The sequence below is a fragment of the Abramis brama genome, assembly GCF_963993115.1.
Source record: "Abramis brama genome assembly, chromosome: 1".
Classification (NCBI taxonomy): domain Eukaryota; kingdom Metazoa; phylum Chordata; class Actinopteri; order Cypriniformes; family Leuciscidae; genus Abramis; species Abramis brama.
Genome location: NC_139963.1, coordinates 64,618,051 through 64,637,409, shown reverse-complemented (window position 1 = coordinate 64,637,409; position 19,359 = coordinate 64,618,051). Strand labels below are relative to the sequence as shown.

Here is a 19,359-nt window from a genome sequence, read left to right as displayed (position 1 = left end):
AATAATAAGCAATTCTGTACATTATTTAACGATCACCTTGATCACCGTCATGTTTCTGTAAACAGGACAAAGCAAAGAAAAAAGTAAGAAAGAATTGTGTTAGTGACTTTACTTTTCGTCTTCAATTGCATTAAAAAAAACTCCTCATTTATAAGTCGCTTTGGATAAAAGCGTCTGCTAAATGAATAAATGTAAAATGTAATGTAAATGCATGAGGTAAAATAATTTTTGTGACGGGTGACGTACTAATTATCGCGAGATTCGGACTTAAGTGCGTTCGAATATGCCTACTTTCCTACTGTATAGTAGGCGAAAACAGTAGGCTACGTGAAGGAAGCAGTACGTTCGAAACATCAAAAGAGTAGGCGAGAAGTTCCCGGATGGTTTCATCTGTGGTTGACATGATCTAAATGCATGATACTGGATGACCAATGGTTAATTTTAATAAAACCCAAACAGTCAGAATATTACATTTTACAAAAAAAAAAAATTAGCACATGCAGAAACTAAGAAATTGTCCAATAAATATATTTATTTTGTTAAGGAAAAATGACAAATGTTTGAATGTTCTACCTCAGATTTGTGAAATGTTCGCCTGTTTGGCAAGTGTTTGTCATGATATGTTCTGACAATAAAGAGTAGTTTAAAACCACAGTTAATGCTCTGGTTTCTACAACTTTCACTTAGGAGCAAAAATCTGCCTATAAACTTGAAAGAAATAAAGATTTGACTTTTATCGTGATAATTATCGATATCGACTGATATAAAAAAAATTATCGTGATATTTTTTTTCATCCATATCGCCCAGCCCTATTAATACCTGACAATGGACACCTCGAAGGGCATTAACCAGCTTGGTCACTTGCCAAATAACACATTTTTAAAACATTGGTGTATATTATAATTAGGTTTACAATCGAAATCTAAAGTTTTTACAAACAGTAACTTGGTTTCGGAGATATTTATAGTCCGCTCAGCTCGTAGAACCCTTCAGTTTTGTTTTGATTACTTTGACTGCCTGTTGCTATGGTTACTCACAGCTGATGTAGCCAGCGCATTTATTTATTAATTTCGAACAGTTTCACCAGAGCTCCTTTACTAGGTGTCCTCTATCACTTTTTAACGGACACCCTGCAGCCAATCAGAATCGAGTATTTACCCAGACCATGGTGTAATATATATATATATATATATATATATATATATATATATATATATATATATATATATATATATATATATATTCCAGCGAATATTCCATTCTCTTTACTCTTAAGTATAACTGTAGTTTTAAACCTTCGGTCTACTGTTTTCCTACACTTTGAAACATTTAGTTTTACAAATGGTTTAACAATCAATGTTTAGTTTAACAGTCTTTTAAGGATGAACAAATCATGGTTTTGGTCATCACATTAAAAATAACATTAAACCTGGATAATATTAAAAAAATTGAAGAGCTGGAAAAAGTGTGAATGGCTTGAAAGTCCTTGATTAGTGCTTGAATTTTACTCTCAAAAGGATGTACGAACCCTTAAATGATTAATGTAAAAACATTTGACTATTTCTGCCACAATACCATGGTTACACTGAGCATTACTACATTAAATCCACAGGGAATATTGGTGATTTGTGGACTTAAAAGCCATATTACTTCAAACCTTATGAACTTGTTCATTCATGGCACAATGTTTCTCCTGGTTTCCAAGTCAGTGCCCATGATTTACTCACTCTCAACTCATACTAGGTGTGTATGACATTCTTCTTTTAGACGAATACTATCGGAATTATATATATTAAAAAAAATGTCCTGGCTCTTCCAAGCTTTATAATGGATTATAATTTATTTCCATTTACTTGCAGTCTAGAGCCCTGTATAGTGCTTTATTTCTGCTTTTACATGAGCGCCACCTACTGTCAGAGAGCGAAAGTTAATAGATATCAATCAATCAACAAGTGTCCTGTGCTCACCACACACGACTATAGGTGGAAAGGAGAGATTTGGCTAGAGTGATGTGTGTCTAACTCAGTGTTTCTCAACCTTTTTTCATTCAAGGCACCCTTTGAAAATTTTAAAAAATGTGTGGCACCCTACACTAGCATTGTCACGATACTACTTTGATACTATACCTTGAAATGTATCAATTTTCGATACCTCAGGGAAGAACTGCCGTATAGGCCTACTGTCATATAGATATTTTTAATATTATCCAATTTTTTTGTCCATCCATTTAAAGTCTAGGAAATCATTAATTTCTTCTGAAGAGATCACTTTACATGATGACATATTTAATTATATAGCTTTTATTTTATATAGCTTTTATTTATAGGCTATATAAACATTGTTCAGTTACCATTGCAAATCTCACCTTTAAATGTTTGCTCACTCAGTGTATTTATGTTTTTATATTGGGATCATTTTGTTATAATTGCACAAGATAGCTTGTTTTTAATATATTTTATGTAATAATTTCACAGTTAATCTCCAAATGAATGTAGAAACAACATAAATACAGTATATTTAAAATAATTGTTTAATCTTTTTATGAATGAAGTGTTATTTGATTCTGATGTCACAGCTGCACATGTGGATCCCACACGCGTCCCATTTTCTCACAACTCTTAACGTTCATTTAAGACTTTTGTAGCCGCTCAGTCTAATACTGACAGCTACTGAGGTGGTTTAACCCAGGTATGCCCTGGCTGACGCGCTGTGCCCTTGTTATTCTGTTACCATACGGATTTGGTCTTAAGAGTCTGCAAGCTTTGTTGTGTTGCTGATTATTCCGTTTATTTGTTTCACCGTGCAGAGGTAAATGTCCATTTATCCAGTTTCAACGGCAAACCATATCCGTATACATACACATACAGAAGACTTGTAAACAATCAGATCCTAGCGCCACTGCGGTCAAAAACCTTTTGCCCGTCCGGGTCAAACCCCCCTGCTCTTTGGCAGTTTGGATACTTCCTTTATAACTTTGACCTCAAGTAACTTTAGAGCGACACCCACTGTACAAACAAGAAACAACACCCAGTATCTAAATACACAAACACCACATTTGGCTTCTATAACTTTATTTAACTAATTTAAGACTGCTCTCATGAGGATACTCAAAGCGAAAGAGAAGTCGATTCTGGCGCACGTCGGTCTGTGCGTCGTCAAGTCAAGTCAAGTCAAGTTTATTTATATAGACCTTTTCACAATACAGATTGTATCAAAGCAGCTTCACAGTATTAAATTTAAATAATACATCAAAGTTTGTTTGTTCATGTCTTTGATGCTGACACACAACGTCGTGTGTGTCAGCATAACAGACAGCGCATTCTCTTTTGTATTTTCTCGCTTGCCTGGTTTAAAAGCATTTGCATTTAGAGGAACGTTAATTGCGTTATATATTTTTATAAACACATGAATCGCACGCGTTACCGTTGACTGCAGCACGTAACCGATGTGTTTATGTGAATACGCGTCAAGACGGACGTTGTGACAATGTTTTCGTATGTTTTCGACCGTAGGCACAACAATGAAAAATAGGCAGCTTTATGTGGACGCACTGGGAATGAGGCACGGGAATAAAATCACGCGCAGGCGCAACCCCCGCAATTCAACGGCGAAAACTTATGATTTTAATTTTTATTATTCATTTGTGCGCATTATTTGTTGTTATTAGAGACTTCCGACGGTCCGAGATTGATGGTAATTTTTTTTTAAACATTTTAGCAATTTTTAAATGTTTGATGGAGTTTTTACACGGCACCCCTTCTCACGCCAGAAGGCACCCCGGTTGGGAAACGCTGGTCTAACTTACACAGAAGAGACTTTGTTGCTCAGCATATGAAAATAAACTACTTACCGTGATCTCAGACTGGGGTGATGTGGTTTCTCCACTGCATGGATCTTCATATGTCGCTTCAGGTGAGTTTTAATAGAGAAACTCTTTCCGCACTGATCACACGTGTGCGGCTTCTCTCCAGTGTGGATCCTCACATGTGTTTTCAGACTTCTTGACTGACTGAATCTCTTGTCACAGTGTGAACACTTGTAAGGTTTCTCTCCAGTGTGGATCCTCACATGTGTTTTCAGACTTCTTGACTGACTGAATCTCTTGTCACAGTGTGAACACTTATAAGGTTTTTCTCCAGTGTGGATCCTCTCATGTGTTTTCAGATGTGATGACACACTGAATCTCTTGTCACAGTATGAACACTTGTAAGGTTTTTCTCCAGTGTGAATTCTCTGGTGCCGTTTTAACTTGTCCGCTGTAGTAAAAGTCTTCTCACACTCAAAGCACATGTACTCTCTCACACCAGTGTGTGTTTTCTCATGTCTATGTAAATGTTGCAGCAGTGAAAAACTCTTTCCACACACAGAACATGAATGCGGCTTCTCCTTCATATGAACTGTCAGGTGTTTCTTCAGCTCTGATGCACAGATAAATGTTTTGCCGCATTGATCACATGAGAACGGCTTCTCTCCGGTGTGGATCCTCATGTGAGCATTAAGGTGTGAAGATCGACTGAAATCTTTCCCACATTTATCACACTTAAACGGTTTCTCTCCAGTGTGGATCCTCATGTGTATCTTCAGTGTACTTTTAAAAGCAAAACTCTGTCCACACTGATCACACGTGTGCGGTTTCTCTCCAGTGTGGTTCATCTCATGTGTTTTCAGATTTGTTGATCGACTGAATCTCTTGTCACAGTGTGAACACTTGTAAGGTTTTTCTCCAGTGTGAATTCTCTGGTGCAGTTTTAACTTGGCCGCTTCAGTAAAAGTCTTCTCACACTCAAAGCACATGTACTCTCTCACACCAGTGTGAGTTTTCTGATGTACATGTAAAGTCTGACGCCATGAAAAACTCTTTCCACACACAGAACATGAATGCGGCTTCTCCTTCGTATGAACTGTCAGGTGTGACTTCAGGTCTGATGCCCTAAGAAATGTTTTGCCGCATTGATCACATGAGAACGGCTTCTCTCCAGTGTGGATCCTCATGTGAACATTAAGGTTTGAATATTGACTGAAATCTTTCCCACACTGATCACACTTAAACGGTTTCTCTCCGGTGTGGATCCTCATGTGTTCTTTAAGGTTTGAATATTGACTGAAATCTTTCCCACACTGATCACACTTAAACGGCTTCTCTCCAGTGTGGATTCTCATGTGAACATCAAGACTTTGTTTGCGTGTGAAACTCTTTCCACACTGAGTGCAGGTGAAAGATTTCTTGTCTCTTCTTTTCTTTAAAAATGTATTTTTAGTCTTTGAGCGACTCAAAGATTTTCCTCCAGGTTTGACATGATGTTCCTCCTCCACTTCACTCAGTTCTTCACTCTCCTCCTTCACTTCACTCAGTTCTTCACTCTCCTCCTCCATTTCACTCAGTTCTTCACTCTCCTCGCTCTCTTCCATCAGGTCTGACATGAAAGAAAAATTTATTAAATAAAATTCACTACATCAAAATAATTCATTGAAAGAAATATAAATTGAAAGGGCTTGAAAGTGATCCCTAAAGTAATAGTAGAAAGTAGACAACTGTTTTAAATATTATGATAATTTGATAAATTGATTATTTATCAGTTAAAATAGTATGTTGATAATCAACATAAAAAATTTCTCAAACCTCCCTTTACTGACCATTTGTTGAATAAAAAACCCAGATCATTGTGTACCATTTCATAGTTAAACTGTTTATCTAAAAGTGATGAAGTGCTTAAATGTTTCTAACATGAATGAATGTAGGGGTGGGAAATATATAGAGATATTTTTAAACACGATATGGATTTTGACATATTGTATATCGATATATTGTTTGTATTAAATTCTGATTTCGCCAATTTGTTTGTTTGCCTTCTCTGTGCTGTGCCCGCCCCCGCCTCCTTCGCGTGTTGTCTCATTCAACCAAGTCCCCCGAGGCCGGTCAGGCACATCAATCTTCCCCAAATTTATTTGCCAAAATTAGTAATGATATTTATATGCAGGTTTATTAAAAATAGTGAAATATGTATTATTTATTCCTTTATTTTACAGTTAAGTTATTATTTTTGTATACAGGGATTTAGTTTTTGTTCCATGAACTGCCTACCTATTAGCACTTCAATAAAAAATACTTTGTGGTATTTGGCATATTTGTTTTTGCAGTAGTTATTGGGGGGTTATTTTTCCTGTAAAGATATTGAGATATATATATCGTATATCGAGATATATTTTTTGCTCCATATCGCCCAGCCCTAAATGAATGAATGAAGAATAAACACCAACCTCTTTGTTCTTCAGGATCTTCAGTGTGTTTCATTCTGCAGGGTTCTGGATCACTCATGTTCTCACTGTCCTCTTTAATAAACTCAGTCTTTGCAGATTTCAGCTCTTCCTGATGCTCTGATGCTCGTCTTTACTTGCAGCTGATGGGGATTTACAGCATTTATTGGAGAATTGCTGTGGGAGGAGCTTCACTGATGATGTAATTGCTGTGGGAGGAGCTTGACTGACCATGTTATGGATGAGGGAGGAGCTTCACTGATCTGCCCAAAATCTAAAATATATCAGTTACTGAGTTTGTTTTTATACTAAATGACACTTCTATGCAACAAATAAATGGCTATTATGATCATTTGCAGAATGCATTTTTATAAATGGATTATATGTCCTTCAAATTTAAATTTAAACTTAAATTTATCTTCCAATTATTATTTTTAAAACATTATCGAATCTGAATCCAGGGACAAATCCCATTGTTGCCATAGATTGATATTGATTTTACTAAAAACGTTTTGAATTATTAATGACCGTTCACACTAGACTTTTCCTTGCACTGACTTCCATTCATACGCATGTGAAAGTGGGACACCAGAAACACAAGCTCAAGCGAATAACCCTGTGAGAAATAACAATCCATTCATTATTTGTATTGCTAATCCTAACATTATTCTGTTTCTTCATTAAAATACAGGGATCTAGAAATAAATAAAAGAATATAACTAATTTAAATTCTTCCAAATATGAATAATGGTAAGAAAAACAGTTAAACATCATAAACACAGAAATAAATGTACATATAGTAACCAGCAAATACCCTCAGTCTAGAGCCCGACCGATATATCGGCGGGCTGATATTATCGGCCGATATTAGGCATTTTCCAAACTATCGGTATCGGCATTTATAACGGCCGATAAATGAATATTTAAATAAATAAATAAAACCGGACGAAACCCCCTGCAACCATGTTATGAGTGTTGGCACTGCATAGTTTGTCCACCAAAGGGCACTCTACAAGGAAGACTGCTAACATCAATAGCCGCGTTTCCACTGTCGGGCCAGGGCCGGGCCGGGCCGTGCTAGTGCGTGACTCGCGTTTCCACTGTCACTTCTGGGGCTGGATCGGGGCTTACTCGGGGCCAACGGCCAGGATTTCTGGCTGTCGAATACCTTGGGCCAAAACGGGCCAGCTCGGGCTAGAGGAGTGTTTACGAACAGAGGCGGAGTTCACCTGAGTCGGGAGACGGCAGCGCCGGATGATTCTGTCAGCATTAAAGACTTTTAAAATAATTTAATTCGAGTTCATGTTTGAATGCCTTTTGTTTGTGATGCAAAAGACTATGCGTGCTAACCATTACCATAGTAAACATAGTAAACGCTTGAAGATACGCATAGTAAAAAAACATAGTGAACGCTTGAAGAAATCCGACCAATAATTAAGGCTATCACAGTCATGTTTTTATTTTATCTGTCAGTAGCCTACGTCTCGTCTCTTTATACCAGACTATTATAAAATAAAGCAACTTTTTTTTCCCGGGAGCTTCCTCTGTTTCTCTGACTGAAAATATCTGTCTGGGAGTCGAGAGAGTGCTAAAGCTCCTAAGGGCGTATTTTTGGTGGCATATATTTGTAGAAATTATCATTCTTTCTAGATGTGATGTGTCCTGTAACTACCAGATAAACAAAAACAGACGCGACAGAAGAAGTAAGTGTGTCCTCTTTCTTTTGTGAAATAGACCTAACGTTAACGGTAATTTATTTCTGAGTGACTAATGTGCAATTTTGACATTTCAATATTCAAGTAAACAACAAAAATAGCAGCAAACGGCCCGCTTTTCATGTTTGTTTTCAACGCTGTTTCTAGTGATTGATTTCTGATTAGTTTTCTGATAAAACGTCCATTTGATGGTGAAATGATGGCACACACACACAATAGGAGTGACCTTTGTCTTGTTTAATAATAATACAAATGATGATGATAATAATAATATCATCATTTTAAATCATTACTGTCAATATTAATAATAATAGTTGATTTTTTTTTGTTCAAAGGACTTTAAGTTTCATATCTTAAGTATTTTTTAATATACATTATATTTATCAGAACTTTAATATATTCTGTTCTGTTGTGACAATAAAACAAACAAGTTTATTGTTAAACTGCATTATCATATTATTTTAGTAAGGCTGAGGACTCTTAAATAACTACAAATAACATGTTAGGGAAATTTGTTAATGTTTTGTTGCGCGTTTCTGGATTTAATATATATATATATATATATATATATATATATATATATATATATATATATATCGGCCGATATATCGGAATATCGGATTTTTAAATCACCAAATATTTGTATCGGTATCGGCCTTAAAAATCCTTTATCGGTCGGGCTCTACCTCAGTCTGTTGACACCAATGAAATGAGCTTTAAGTGTCAATTTACAGGAGATCTGAAGACATCAGCATAATAAATGAGGTGAAAACAGGAACAATTGTCATGAAATAAAGAGTGTTTTCAACAGATCTGTTAGTATTGATGAGCCTCAGACTATCAACACTCATTCAACAAGCCATTCAGGATCATCAGCAGATCATCTCACTTTATTCTGAGTGTTTGCTGTTAGAAACACATTATGTGAGTCAGGATACATGATAAAAGCCTGTTAAACTGCACTATTGAAAGACAATACTGTAATTTCTCAAACTATGACATGGATAAAACATCAATAACACAAAACAATGGCACTCATCTTTCTCAACCACTACAGATTACAGCAGCATAATGTCCAAATTAATCTAAATATATAGTTTGATCTTATAATAATTACATTAATCACTACACAGTAAATTTGAAATCCGGAAATCAACACCAATGTACTTACCGTAAAACTTCAAATAATAGCCCGGGCTTTTATTTTCCCAAATCGCCGAACTGCACCGGCTTGTATTTGACACGAAACGAGCGGTTTGTGTGAGAAAACGAACAGTATTTATATCGTTGTTATCTCTTGAAAACAGCACACGTCCAAATGATCTGACGGCGCGGGCGGGTATAGATATATACATAGATGTCGCCTTGGCTACGGTGTCGTTCCAATGAACTGCAGTAGCGAAGGCGACATCTAGTGTATATATCTATACCCGCCCACGCCGTCAGATCATTTGGACGTGTGCTGTTTTCAAGAGATAACAACGATATAAATACTGTTCGTTTTCTCACACAAACCACTCGTTTCGTGTCTTAGGCCATCAATGTGTACTTATGTACTAATTGTTTCATTTGGACGATGGGGAATTGTTTTAATTTGGACTCTGTGCTTGTGTTTTGAGACAGTGACCATCGACCTGCATTATATGACTGACAGACAAGAACGGTTTGACCTAAAAATATCAAAATTGAAACTACTGCGGAAACAAAGACACCTACATCTTGGATGCCCTTGAGGTAAGCTAAAACATATCAAAAATTAATTTCAAAGTGAACTATCCCTTTAACGAACGCTCTGAGGTAAAGCGTTCAGACTGCAGACTAAGAAATGATAGTATTTAATTGTACATTACAATCATATCAAATCAAATCAAATCAAATCAAGTATATTTGTATAGCGCTTTTCACAATACAGATTGTATCAAAGCAGCTTCACAGTATTAAAATAAAATAATACAACAAAGTTTGTTTCTAGTGGAATTTATTGATTGATAGAATAAAATTAAATATCCCCAAAATATCCCCAACTGAGCAAGCCAAAGGCAACAGTGGCAAGGAACTGAAAAACTCCATCAAGTGACCTAATGGTGTCCTAAAACTCCATCAGGTGACCTAATGGAGAAAAAAAAACCTTGGGAGAACCCAGGCTCAGTCGGGGGCCAGTTCTCCTCTGGCATTTATGAACTAGAGGCCGGATTGTAGTTTGAAACTGTGAGATTAACAATATTATATGAATGCCTGGCTGAAAAGATGCGTCTTTAATCTAGTTTTAAACTGGGAGAGTGAGTCCGAGTAACGAACAGTATCAGGAAGGCTATTCCAGAGTTTTGGAGCCAAATGCGAAAATGCTCTCCCTCCTTTGGTTGATCTGGATATCCTAGGTATGACCAAAAGCCTCGAATTTATTGATCTTAAAGAGCGTGATGGATTATAGGGTGATAGAAGATCCGTTAAATAGACTGGAGCTAAGCAGTTTAGGGCTTTGTAAGTCAATAGCAATACCTTATAATTAATACAGAACTTTATAGGTAGCCAATGTAGTGATGATAAAATCGGTGTTATATGATCATATTTTCTTGATCTAGTAAGAACTCTAGCGGCTGCATTTTGGACTAACTGTAGCTTGTTTATTGAGGATGCAGGACAACCGGCTAATAAAGAATTACAGTAATCTAGTCTCGAGGTCATGAATGCATGAACTAACTTTTCTGCATCAGAAACTGATAGCATATTACGTAGCTTAGCAATGTTTCTAAGGTGGAAAAAGGCTGTTTTTGTAACATACGAAATATGATTTTCAAAAGACAGGTTACAATCGAGTATAACACCCAGGTCTTTTACTGTAGAGGATAAAGTAACAGGACATCCTACAATGTCAAAGTTGTATTGTGAGAGGTTCTGTGGGCGTTTTTTTGAACCGATAAGTATTACCTCTGTCTTGTCTGGATTTAATAAAAGAAAATTACGCGTCATCCAATCTTTTATATCTTTAACACACTCTGTCAATTTGGATAATTTAGCGTTTTCATCCGGCCGTGATGAAATATATATTTGAGTGTCATCAGCATAACAATGGAAACTAATTCCATGTTTCCTTATAATATTTCCAAGTGGCAGCATATATATTGAGAATAACAGAGGGCCCAACACAGATCCCTGCGGCACTCCATAGTTTACTGGAGTTATGATCGATTTTTCTCCATTTAAATAGACAAAATGGTAGCGGTCTGATAAGTATGATCTAAACCAGCTTAATGCTTGTCCTTGAACACCAGTATAATTTTGTAGTCGATCTAAGAGTATTGTATGATCTATAGTATCGAACGCAGCACTTAGATCAAGTAAAACTAGTATTGAGATGCAGCCTTGGTCAGAAGCTAAGAGTAAATCATTTGTGATTTTAACGAGCGCAGTTTCAGTGCTATGATGCGGCCTGAATCCTGACTGAAACTTTTCATAAATATCATTTTCTTGCAAGAAAGAGCCCAGTTGAGTGGACACAACTTTTTCTAGTATTTTAGACATAAAAGGTAGATTTGAAATGGGTCTATAATTTGCTAGATTATGCGGGTCTAATTGTGGTTTCTTAATGAGAGGTTTTATCATTGCCAGTTTAAATGTTCTTGGAACATGACCTAAAGATAAAGACGAGTTAATAATATTGAGGAGAGGCTCTTCCACTACAGGTAACACTTCCTTCAGTAGTTTAGTTGGTATAGGATCTAATAAACATGTTGTTGTTTTAGATGAAGTGATAAGTTTATTTAACTCTTTTTGTTCTATAGTTGTAAAGCACTGTAATTGTTCTTGCAGGGGGAAAATTGAGGCTGAATTATAAGGTGCGATTGAGGATTGAACGTTTACAATTGTGGTTCTGATGTTTTCTATTTTCTCAGTGAAGAAGTTCATGAAATCATTACTACTAAACTGTAACGGGATATTTTGTTCGGGTGACGTCTGTTTATTTGTTAGTCTAGCCACGGTGTTAAATAAAAACCTAGGATTGTTTTGGTTGTTTTCTATTAGTTTGCGGAGATGCTCAGCCCTGGCCGCTTTTAGGGCCTTTTTATAACGTGACATACTGTCTTTCCACGCGATTCTAAAGACCTCTAAATTAGTTTGTTTCCATTTACGCTCTAAATTACGGGTTTCTCTCTTTAGAACATGCGTAGTATTATTGTACCATGGTGCTTTAATTTTCTCTGTGACCTTTTTTAATCTAACGGGTGCAACAACATCCAATGTTCTAGAGAGAATGGTGCTCATAGTGCTAGTTAGTTCTTCTAGTTCATCTGTTTGTTTGGGTTCAGGCAGCAGCTGAGACAGATCAGACAAGCAACTCGAGAAAATATCTATGGTGGATGGAAGGATTGTTCTGCCTGGTCGAAAACGCAGCGCCGCATGACATATTACAGCAGTACGTAATATGCAAGTTACTAAGTAATGGTCAGTGACATCATCACTTTGTGGAATGATATCTATATCGGTTGGATCGGATCCATATGATATAATTAAATCGAGTGTGTGATTAAGACGATGAGTTGGTCCGGTGACGTTTTGTTTGACCCCAAAGGAATTTAATAAATCTTTAAACGCAGCCCCTAACGCATCATTTGGATTATCTACGTGTATGTTAAAATCTCCAACAATTAATGCTTTATCTACATTGACCAATAGATCTGAGAGAAAATCTGCAAACTCTTTTAGGAAATCAGCGTAAGGCCCAGGCGGTCTATATACGGTAGCCAAGGCTAGAGATAATATGGATTTTTTTCTAACATCTAAGAGCGTAACATTTAGTACAAGTATTTCAAACGAAATAAACTTATAACCCATTTTCTGAGTAACATTGAGAATATCTCTATAGACCGCTGCAACACCGCCACCACGACCAATCAGACGGGGTTCGTGCTTATAGGAGTATCCTAATGGAGACATAGTACAGACATAATCTTAATTCCATAATATCCTTAAACATAACAATATTGCTGGCCATAAACTGACAAAATGCGCGTCTGGTGTGCAATACCTCGAGTTGTCATAGACGCGGCGCTAACTCTCTCTGCCTGCCTTGCTTGCGCTAACAGCTCCGCCCAGATGTGCTGGGCTCTCTTGTGTGCGCAATCTGCTCCATAGAACCGGCTTAAACAGACGATCTGACGGGTTTTAGAAGATTAAATACAACCCGAAACTAAAAAAACAGACCAGGCCTCTATTTGAGACCTGCCTTTATTCATCCAAACCTGTAGCCACACCAGGCGTGTAAAAGAGACAGGCGTCTATTTGGGACTCGGCTATTATTTGAAGTTTTACAGTAATTTCAACACTTTAAAAGTGTAAATATGGGAACAACCCTCAAAGTGTTAGTTCGACACTTTCAAGAGTGTTGCCTCTCGCAACACCGACACCAGGGCCGTGCACAGACATTTTGAGGGGCAGTGGCTTAAACTAAAAAAGGGGGGCACTATAAGGAGTTTGACTCTGAGGCAGTATCATCTTAATATAGAGAATTAATAACAGCTCTTTTATAATCATGGGCAATTAGGCTAGATTACAATTAGGATTTAGTGCTAAATCAATTTATGTTGTTAGAATTATCCTTCCAATTAAATGATTAAATGTCTGTCTTTCTTATCACACTCTAGGATATTTACTTACTGTCAGCCAGTTTAACTCTGATTTGGCTGATGCTCAGTGGGCTCTCCCGCACTCTCCGAGCTGCCTCATCTTAAATGGAAGTATTAGACATTTAATTTAATATTATACAGTTACAGTATAAATTGAAATGATATTAGGTTACAACAGTTATAAAGTCACACTTAATTCTCTTTTAGACCGCTCCATGGCACAAATTCAGCTCAGCACTTTTTTTCATAAATGCTTTTGATGATGGACTTGAAAATTTGGCTGATCCTTGACTTGATCGCGGCAAAGTTGATTCTGTTCTAATTTGATCTAATATTTTATGTTTTTTTTTTAAAAATGTTTTAAACTTATGTAGCGATTTAAATACAAAGATCTCAAAAATCTTTTAGTTTTTAAAATAATTTTGTTTCTGTATTTTTCAAGTAAATGTTGATGACAGTATATTTATTGAACAAACATTATTTATTTAATTGATCAAAATAACCCCAAAAATAGTATAAACTTTACTAAAGTGATTGTTTTGAACAAGTATCAACTTATGCATTATTAAACGCTTTTTAATTTAGCTAAAGTATCAATACTGTGTGTCTTTACCGTGCTGGTTTTACCCCGTGTGTACCTCCTTGCCACCTCATACATTAATAAGATTTTTAAACTACCGGTAACAAACCACCTTTATGATTTATTTTCACACAAAATCTGTTGCTCATCAATTTTCAAACATATACTTTTCTGCAATCATACACAATGGGAGTAGTGAAAAGCAAATGTTTCTTAGGGTGTGCCTTTAGCCACCTTGTACTAAGGTACTATTCATTTATATAATTTATAGTATATTACCTTTTTATTATGCATAATGTTAATATGGTCTTATTAAAATATTAGAAATATTATGTATGTTATACATAGATACTAGTATCAACTAAGGCAATTGATTATAATGGGAAATATATTTACAGGAGTTAAAGTGTGAAAAACTGTCTGCTAAATATTCTATATATAATAATTTACCCGCTGACTTTCTAGAACTTTGAATCAATGTTTGCAATGTTGAATGGGCTTTAACCTGTCTTTGCTCTTTCTCACTCTGTCTTCTAATTTTGTGAAGGCATTGTTTTTTGTCTACAAAATCTGCCGACAACAGAAAATGTTATTTATGTATTAGTGTTTTATTTATTTATTAGTGTTATTTAGATTAGATTAGATCAGGTAAAATAATCTGATTGAACAATAATTCTAATTTTCTTCCAAGAACATGGATATTTTGCACAGGTTGTTAGCACTATTTGAAGACCAGGAGCAAAACATTACAGACAGAAATACAAAAACAAATGACCAAAATATTAATTTCGTGGATCAACCACTATCTGTAAGGGGGATTGTAATTTGTAATCGACCTGTCAATGGGATGACAATATTGTGAAACTGTCGTCGGAGAGCGGGCACATGCTTGTCTGCAAGTGATGCTGCGGAGCGAGCAGGAAAACATGGAGCGGATTAGCGGAATCAGTGGATCTTTAGCGGGCGATAACAGAACGTTTTTATGGGAATCCTCTGGACAGGGTTAGGGAGGGGGGCGATGAGGGCAGAAGGGGCCACATTTTATATGCGCAGAAACTGAAAATGATCAGATAAAGATCACCACAAAGCACTATTGTTCCAAGAGTAAAACACAATTCACTGTTCATATTTATTAGTATTGATTTAATGTCTCACGTGGCTCATCATAGGCTCAATGTAAAACAGCAGTATCTTTTGCTTTAATAAAGCATTTCTATGCATTTAAAATTAGTTTTATATTATATATCTATTAAAATTGCAGCTTAATAACATTTAGATTTTTAAATCATTTTAATCAAACACTGGGGAAACAACCACTTATGTCTGTAATGGTGACTTGATAGCTAGGACTGTAACAGTAGCTAGTTGAGTATATGTGTACATCGGTAAGAATGCAATCGAATACTCTAATGCTCTTCAATGGATTTATTGACAGCAGCAGATGATTATCTGTCTTCGTGAGTATGACGCAGCTGACATGATGCAATAAGTAAAGCTAATAAATGCTAATTAGTACAACTTTCCCTTCAAGTAACTTTAGCTGCTTATATCAAATAACCAAATAATATACCAGATAGCACACATTAGCTAATAACTACAATGTCAGGTAAGTACACACATAAACACACTAGTAGTGTAACTAGCGGACTTTATGCTAACATACTGCATTTCAACTGAGTATCCCAGAATAGACAACACTCATAAAAAACCTAAGGCACCAAAATACACATGTAAATATTAAGACCAGGGTACTCACATGTCTCTGAACGCACATGCACAGATAGCGACACAGACGACAACTATGCACTTCAGAAATATCTACGATGTGCTGCCCGTGGTCACTCTCTCTCACTACTAACTCAAAACGAAACCTATCAGTCAGCGCAAACAGATGTCCTCTCGGTGACCCCAAAACGAAAGCGCTGATTGGCTGATCCCCGAACATAAATAGCAAGTCCTTCTTTACAATGTCTATGGTGTTAACAATATTTGAAGTCAAATTTTGATTCGTTCTAATATGAGCAGACACTGAAACACTGCCTTTTAGCAGCAGTTAATCTTGCCATACCTGACAAGAGAGATGACTATGGATGTCCTATGTGTTTTATTAAAAATATAACATTTCTGGTTGTATATTGTCAGTGGAGTTACTATAAAGTCTGTGGTGTTACTAGGAAAGACAGCAACACCGCAGACAAATGAGCCTAAATCCAGACTTTTCTAAAAATGGAGGCTGCCATCATGATGATTTCAGGATCAGGGGACATTTTGGTATTTACAAAAATGTTGATTAAAATATTTAAAATCTGCAAGTTATTAACATAACACAGACACTAATAAAGTGTGACAGATGAAATTGTCAACGTCATTTTTTTTCTAACGGCAGCTGCAGTGACACGATGATGGATTAATAGCCTATGTATTTAATTTAGTCAGGACAAAATACTACCCAGTGTTACATTTGATTACTTTATTCAGTCTCTGTAGTATTTCTGAATACTAGTTTTAGACCTAAGCAAAAACCTTTCTCTTTATTTATCTTTATTGGTATCTTTATTCTACTGTATTTATTTGTGCTACTTTTTTTTTTTTTTTTTTTCAATTTAATTCAAAGATTGAAATCAAGCTTCCTTGAGTTGTGTAAATTCTTAGGAACAAAATTACCTCTCAGACAGCGCGCAAGTACCGAATAGTTTAAAATCGCGTGAATGTTTAAACTGGTGAGACTTAAAAAGACGTGCAAATGGTAAACTTTAGTTACTCATGATGCAATGCTGGCCCGATTATGCAAGTGACAATTCCGTCTATCCCGACTCCCGAAACGCGATTGGTAAGTGTATTATGGCCGCTTGCAGCGCGCTTAACGATTACCTTGTGCAACTCCTTTAGAGAGACGAGAGATAGAAGACGCAACACCGCTGAATCACTCACGCTGTTTGTGAAATTGCGTCTCGCAGACAGTTTTAAAATGACTGATTTGATTTTATAATCTGTGTGGATTCATTTATTAATACAACCTACATGCTAAAGTGAATCAATGTTTGCGGGAATTTCCCGCATTATAAATGGGAGACCTGCGGGAATGATAAAAAATATGCGCAATACCCGCAATCCCGCACTGAAATTCAAGCCCTGGTTGATTGAGAATAAATAATAAGAGTAATTCCTTGATGTTTGTTGAGGCACATTTTATTCACCTTTCTGGATTATTTTGAACAGCATGCAAATATAGAAGAAAGATTGAAGTCTGATTTTATGATAGGGAAAATGATTTAATTGTATTATTCTCAGATCATCAGAGTTATATTATTGCTGATATAGAAAAACAGAACTAGTTTGCTTTTTCCTGCAACAAAGAACTTGCTTTACTAAAATAGAATGGGGGAACTTCTGTGGTCAACCAGTGAGATTTTTTATATAAAATAACTAATAAAACGATGGTTTAAAAGTGGAATGTAGATAAAGAGCTAATAGCTTAATTGTAAAGGTTCAATATGATTCATGCAGATCTCAGAGTGTTCAAATTTCAGATGGCTTCTGTGACCCTGACGAATGGAAGCAACAAGAGGGCAAAGGGCAACGAGGCGAATGCAGAAAGAAGAAGAGAGGAGCGGGTGAGGGGTTCTCGGCTCCCCTCCTGAAGTTCAAAAAGACTCAGAAATTCTCATTTAATGCTGGAAAAGGTCTCAACTTTCACTTGAGACTTTTCCTGAGGACAAAGAGGAAATTCTGAGATGCAAAACTGTGGCAGGATCGATCAAAAGCCCAAACTAAGAAGAGGCAGAGAAACAGCAGAGCCTATTCTCCACTCTGCAACGACCTTTGAGTGACAACAAGGCTGACAAAACATGCAGAGCGACAGAACACACTGATCTAAAAACAGAAGAACAGGTGTGGCTACTTCAATCATCACTCTAGAGACTGCTTCAAATTTGGTTAATTATTATATTAACGTTATTCTTCTTGATTATTCACTCATAGCAATTACTTATATTCTCTGCTAAACTAACCCTCTCTGCTTAAGGTACAAGTCCAGGCCTATAAGAAAAAGAAAATACAGAGAGAAGTGGGAGCTCAACTCACCAAATAGTTAAAACTGAGGCTGGATTTGATATAGTGAGGGCTATTATTTTCAACAACTATGGGGCTAAAAGCATGATAGAATTATTCTCTGGCAAAGAAAAAAATAGACACAAAATGTCAAAGAATTATTATTTTTTTTTTTACAAAACAAAGATACTGGTCACTCCCATCTTGTTTTAATAATTTTCTAGAGATAGATTGGAGAAGGAAAAATAACTCCAAATGGTCCAAAATTAGGAAATGATGTCAAAACTGGGATAATGAGATGGAAACGTTATTGGCCATGGATCCAAGATTAGGTAGAGCTCTCACAAAACAAAAAGATTATGAAAAAGTAGAGCAAACAAATGACAAAATGCATTTGAGAAATTACAATTGGCTGCCTTACTCTCAACTGCACCATGCTTAGGCCTATTATTCTGAAATACTTAATCTAATTGAGTTTGAAAAAAGAAAAAGAAAGAAGGGTTAATAACAACGGTCTTTAACTAAACATTAAGATCATTGACACTTCTGAATAGTGTTTGCGTAGCTGTGTTGTGATGTTGTTTGTCTGGTTTGGTTTTGTTTTATGTCTGTCATCCTGCTGATCCTACGATGTGTTCCCTTGTCTTTTAAGCACCGCCTTTTCTTTTCTAATTAATCCTGATGTGCATTTTGAAACCCAGCGGTCTTCAGGAGCACGCCGAAAACGACTGACACTCTGGATTGATGTTTTTAGGCAATATTACTATAAAATGCAGGATATTAACACTTGGATTACAGGGACGTGCGGTCAGGGTAGGCAGTGCCTCACCAAAGGAAATGTTGACATTACATTTATTAATTCCAAGAATTTTATTAATTCACCACATTATTAATTGCATTTATTTTATTCCAAATATAAATTTTTGTAACAAAAATTTTCAGGAATACACATATAATATACTCATTTTGCCATTGTTTGCTCCTAAAACCATTGTTTCATGCAGGAAATTCAAGGCCATGGCCATTGAGGCAGAGGTTAGCAGTGCCTCTTTGGTCCATAGAACGTAGTTTACGTAGGTTTGCGCATGCGCAGTCAGTTCTCATGCTGTCTTGAATTATCAACATTGAGGCAGA

The 19,359-nt window shown here is 36.3% G+C and overlaps 1 protein-coding gene across 1 annotated transcript; it reads right to left on the bottom strand.

Annotated features, from left to right (window-relative positions):
- Positions 1–3: 3 nt before the first annotated feature.
- Positions 4–16,041, bottom strand: LOC311078365 (uncharacterized protein). Its single transcript, XM_084107124.1, has 4 exons — positions 15,932–16,041; positions 6,260–6,399; positions 3,852–5,415; positions 4–55 (listed from the first exon to the last, which is right to left on the bottom strand). Exons 2-4 carry the CDS (start codon positions 6,315–6,317, stop codon positions 22–24), a joined length of 1,656 nt encoding a protein of 551 aa, XP_083963250.1. The 5' UTR covers positions 6,318–6,399; positions 15,932–16,041; the 3' UTR covers positions 4–21.
- Between the last annotated feature and the right edge of the window lie 3,318 nt (positions 16,042–19,359).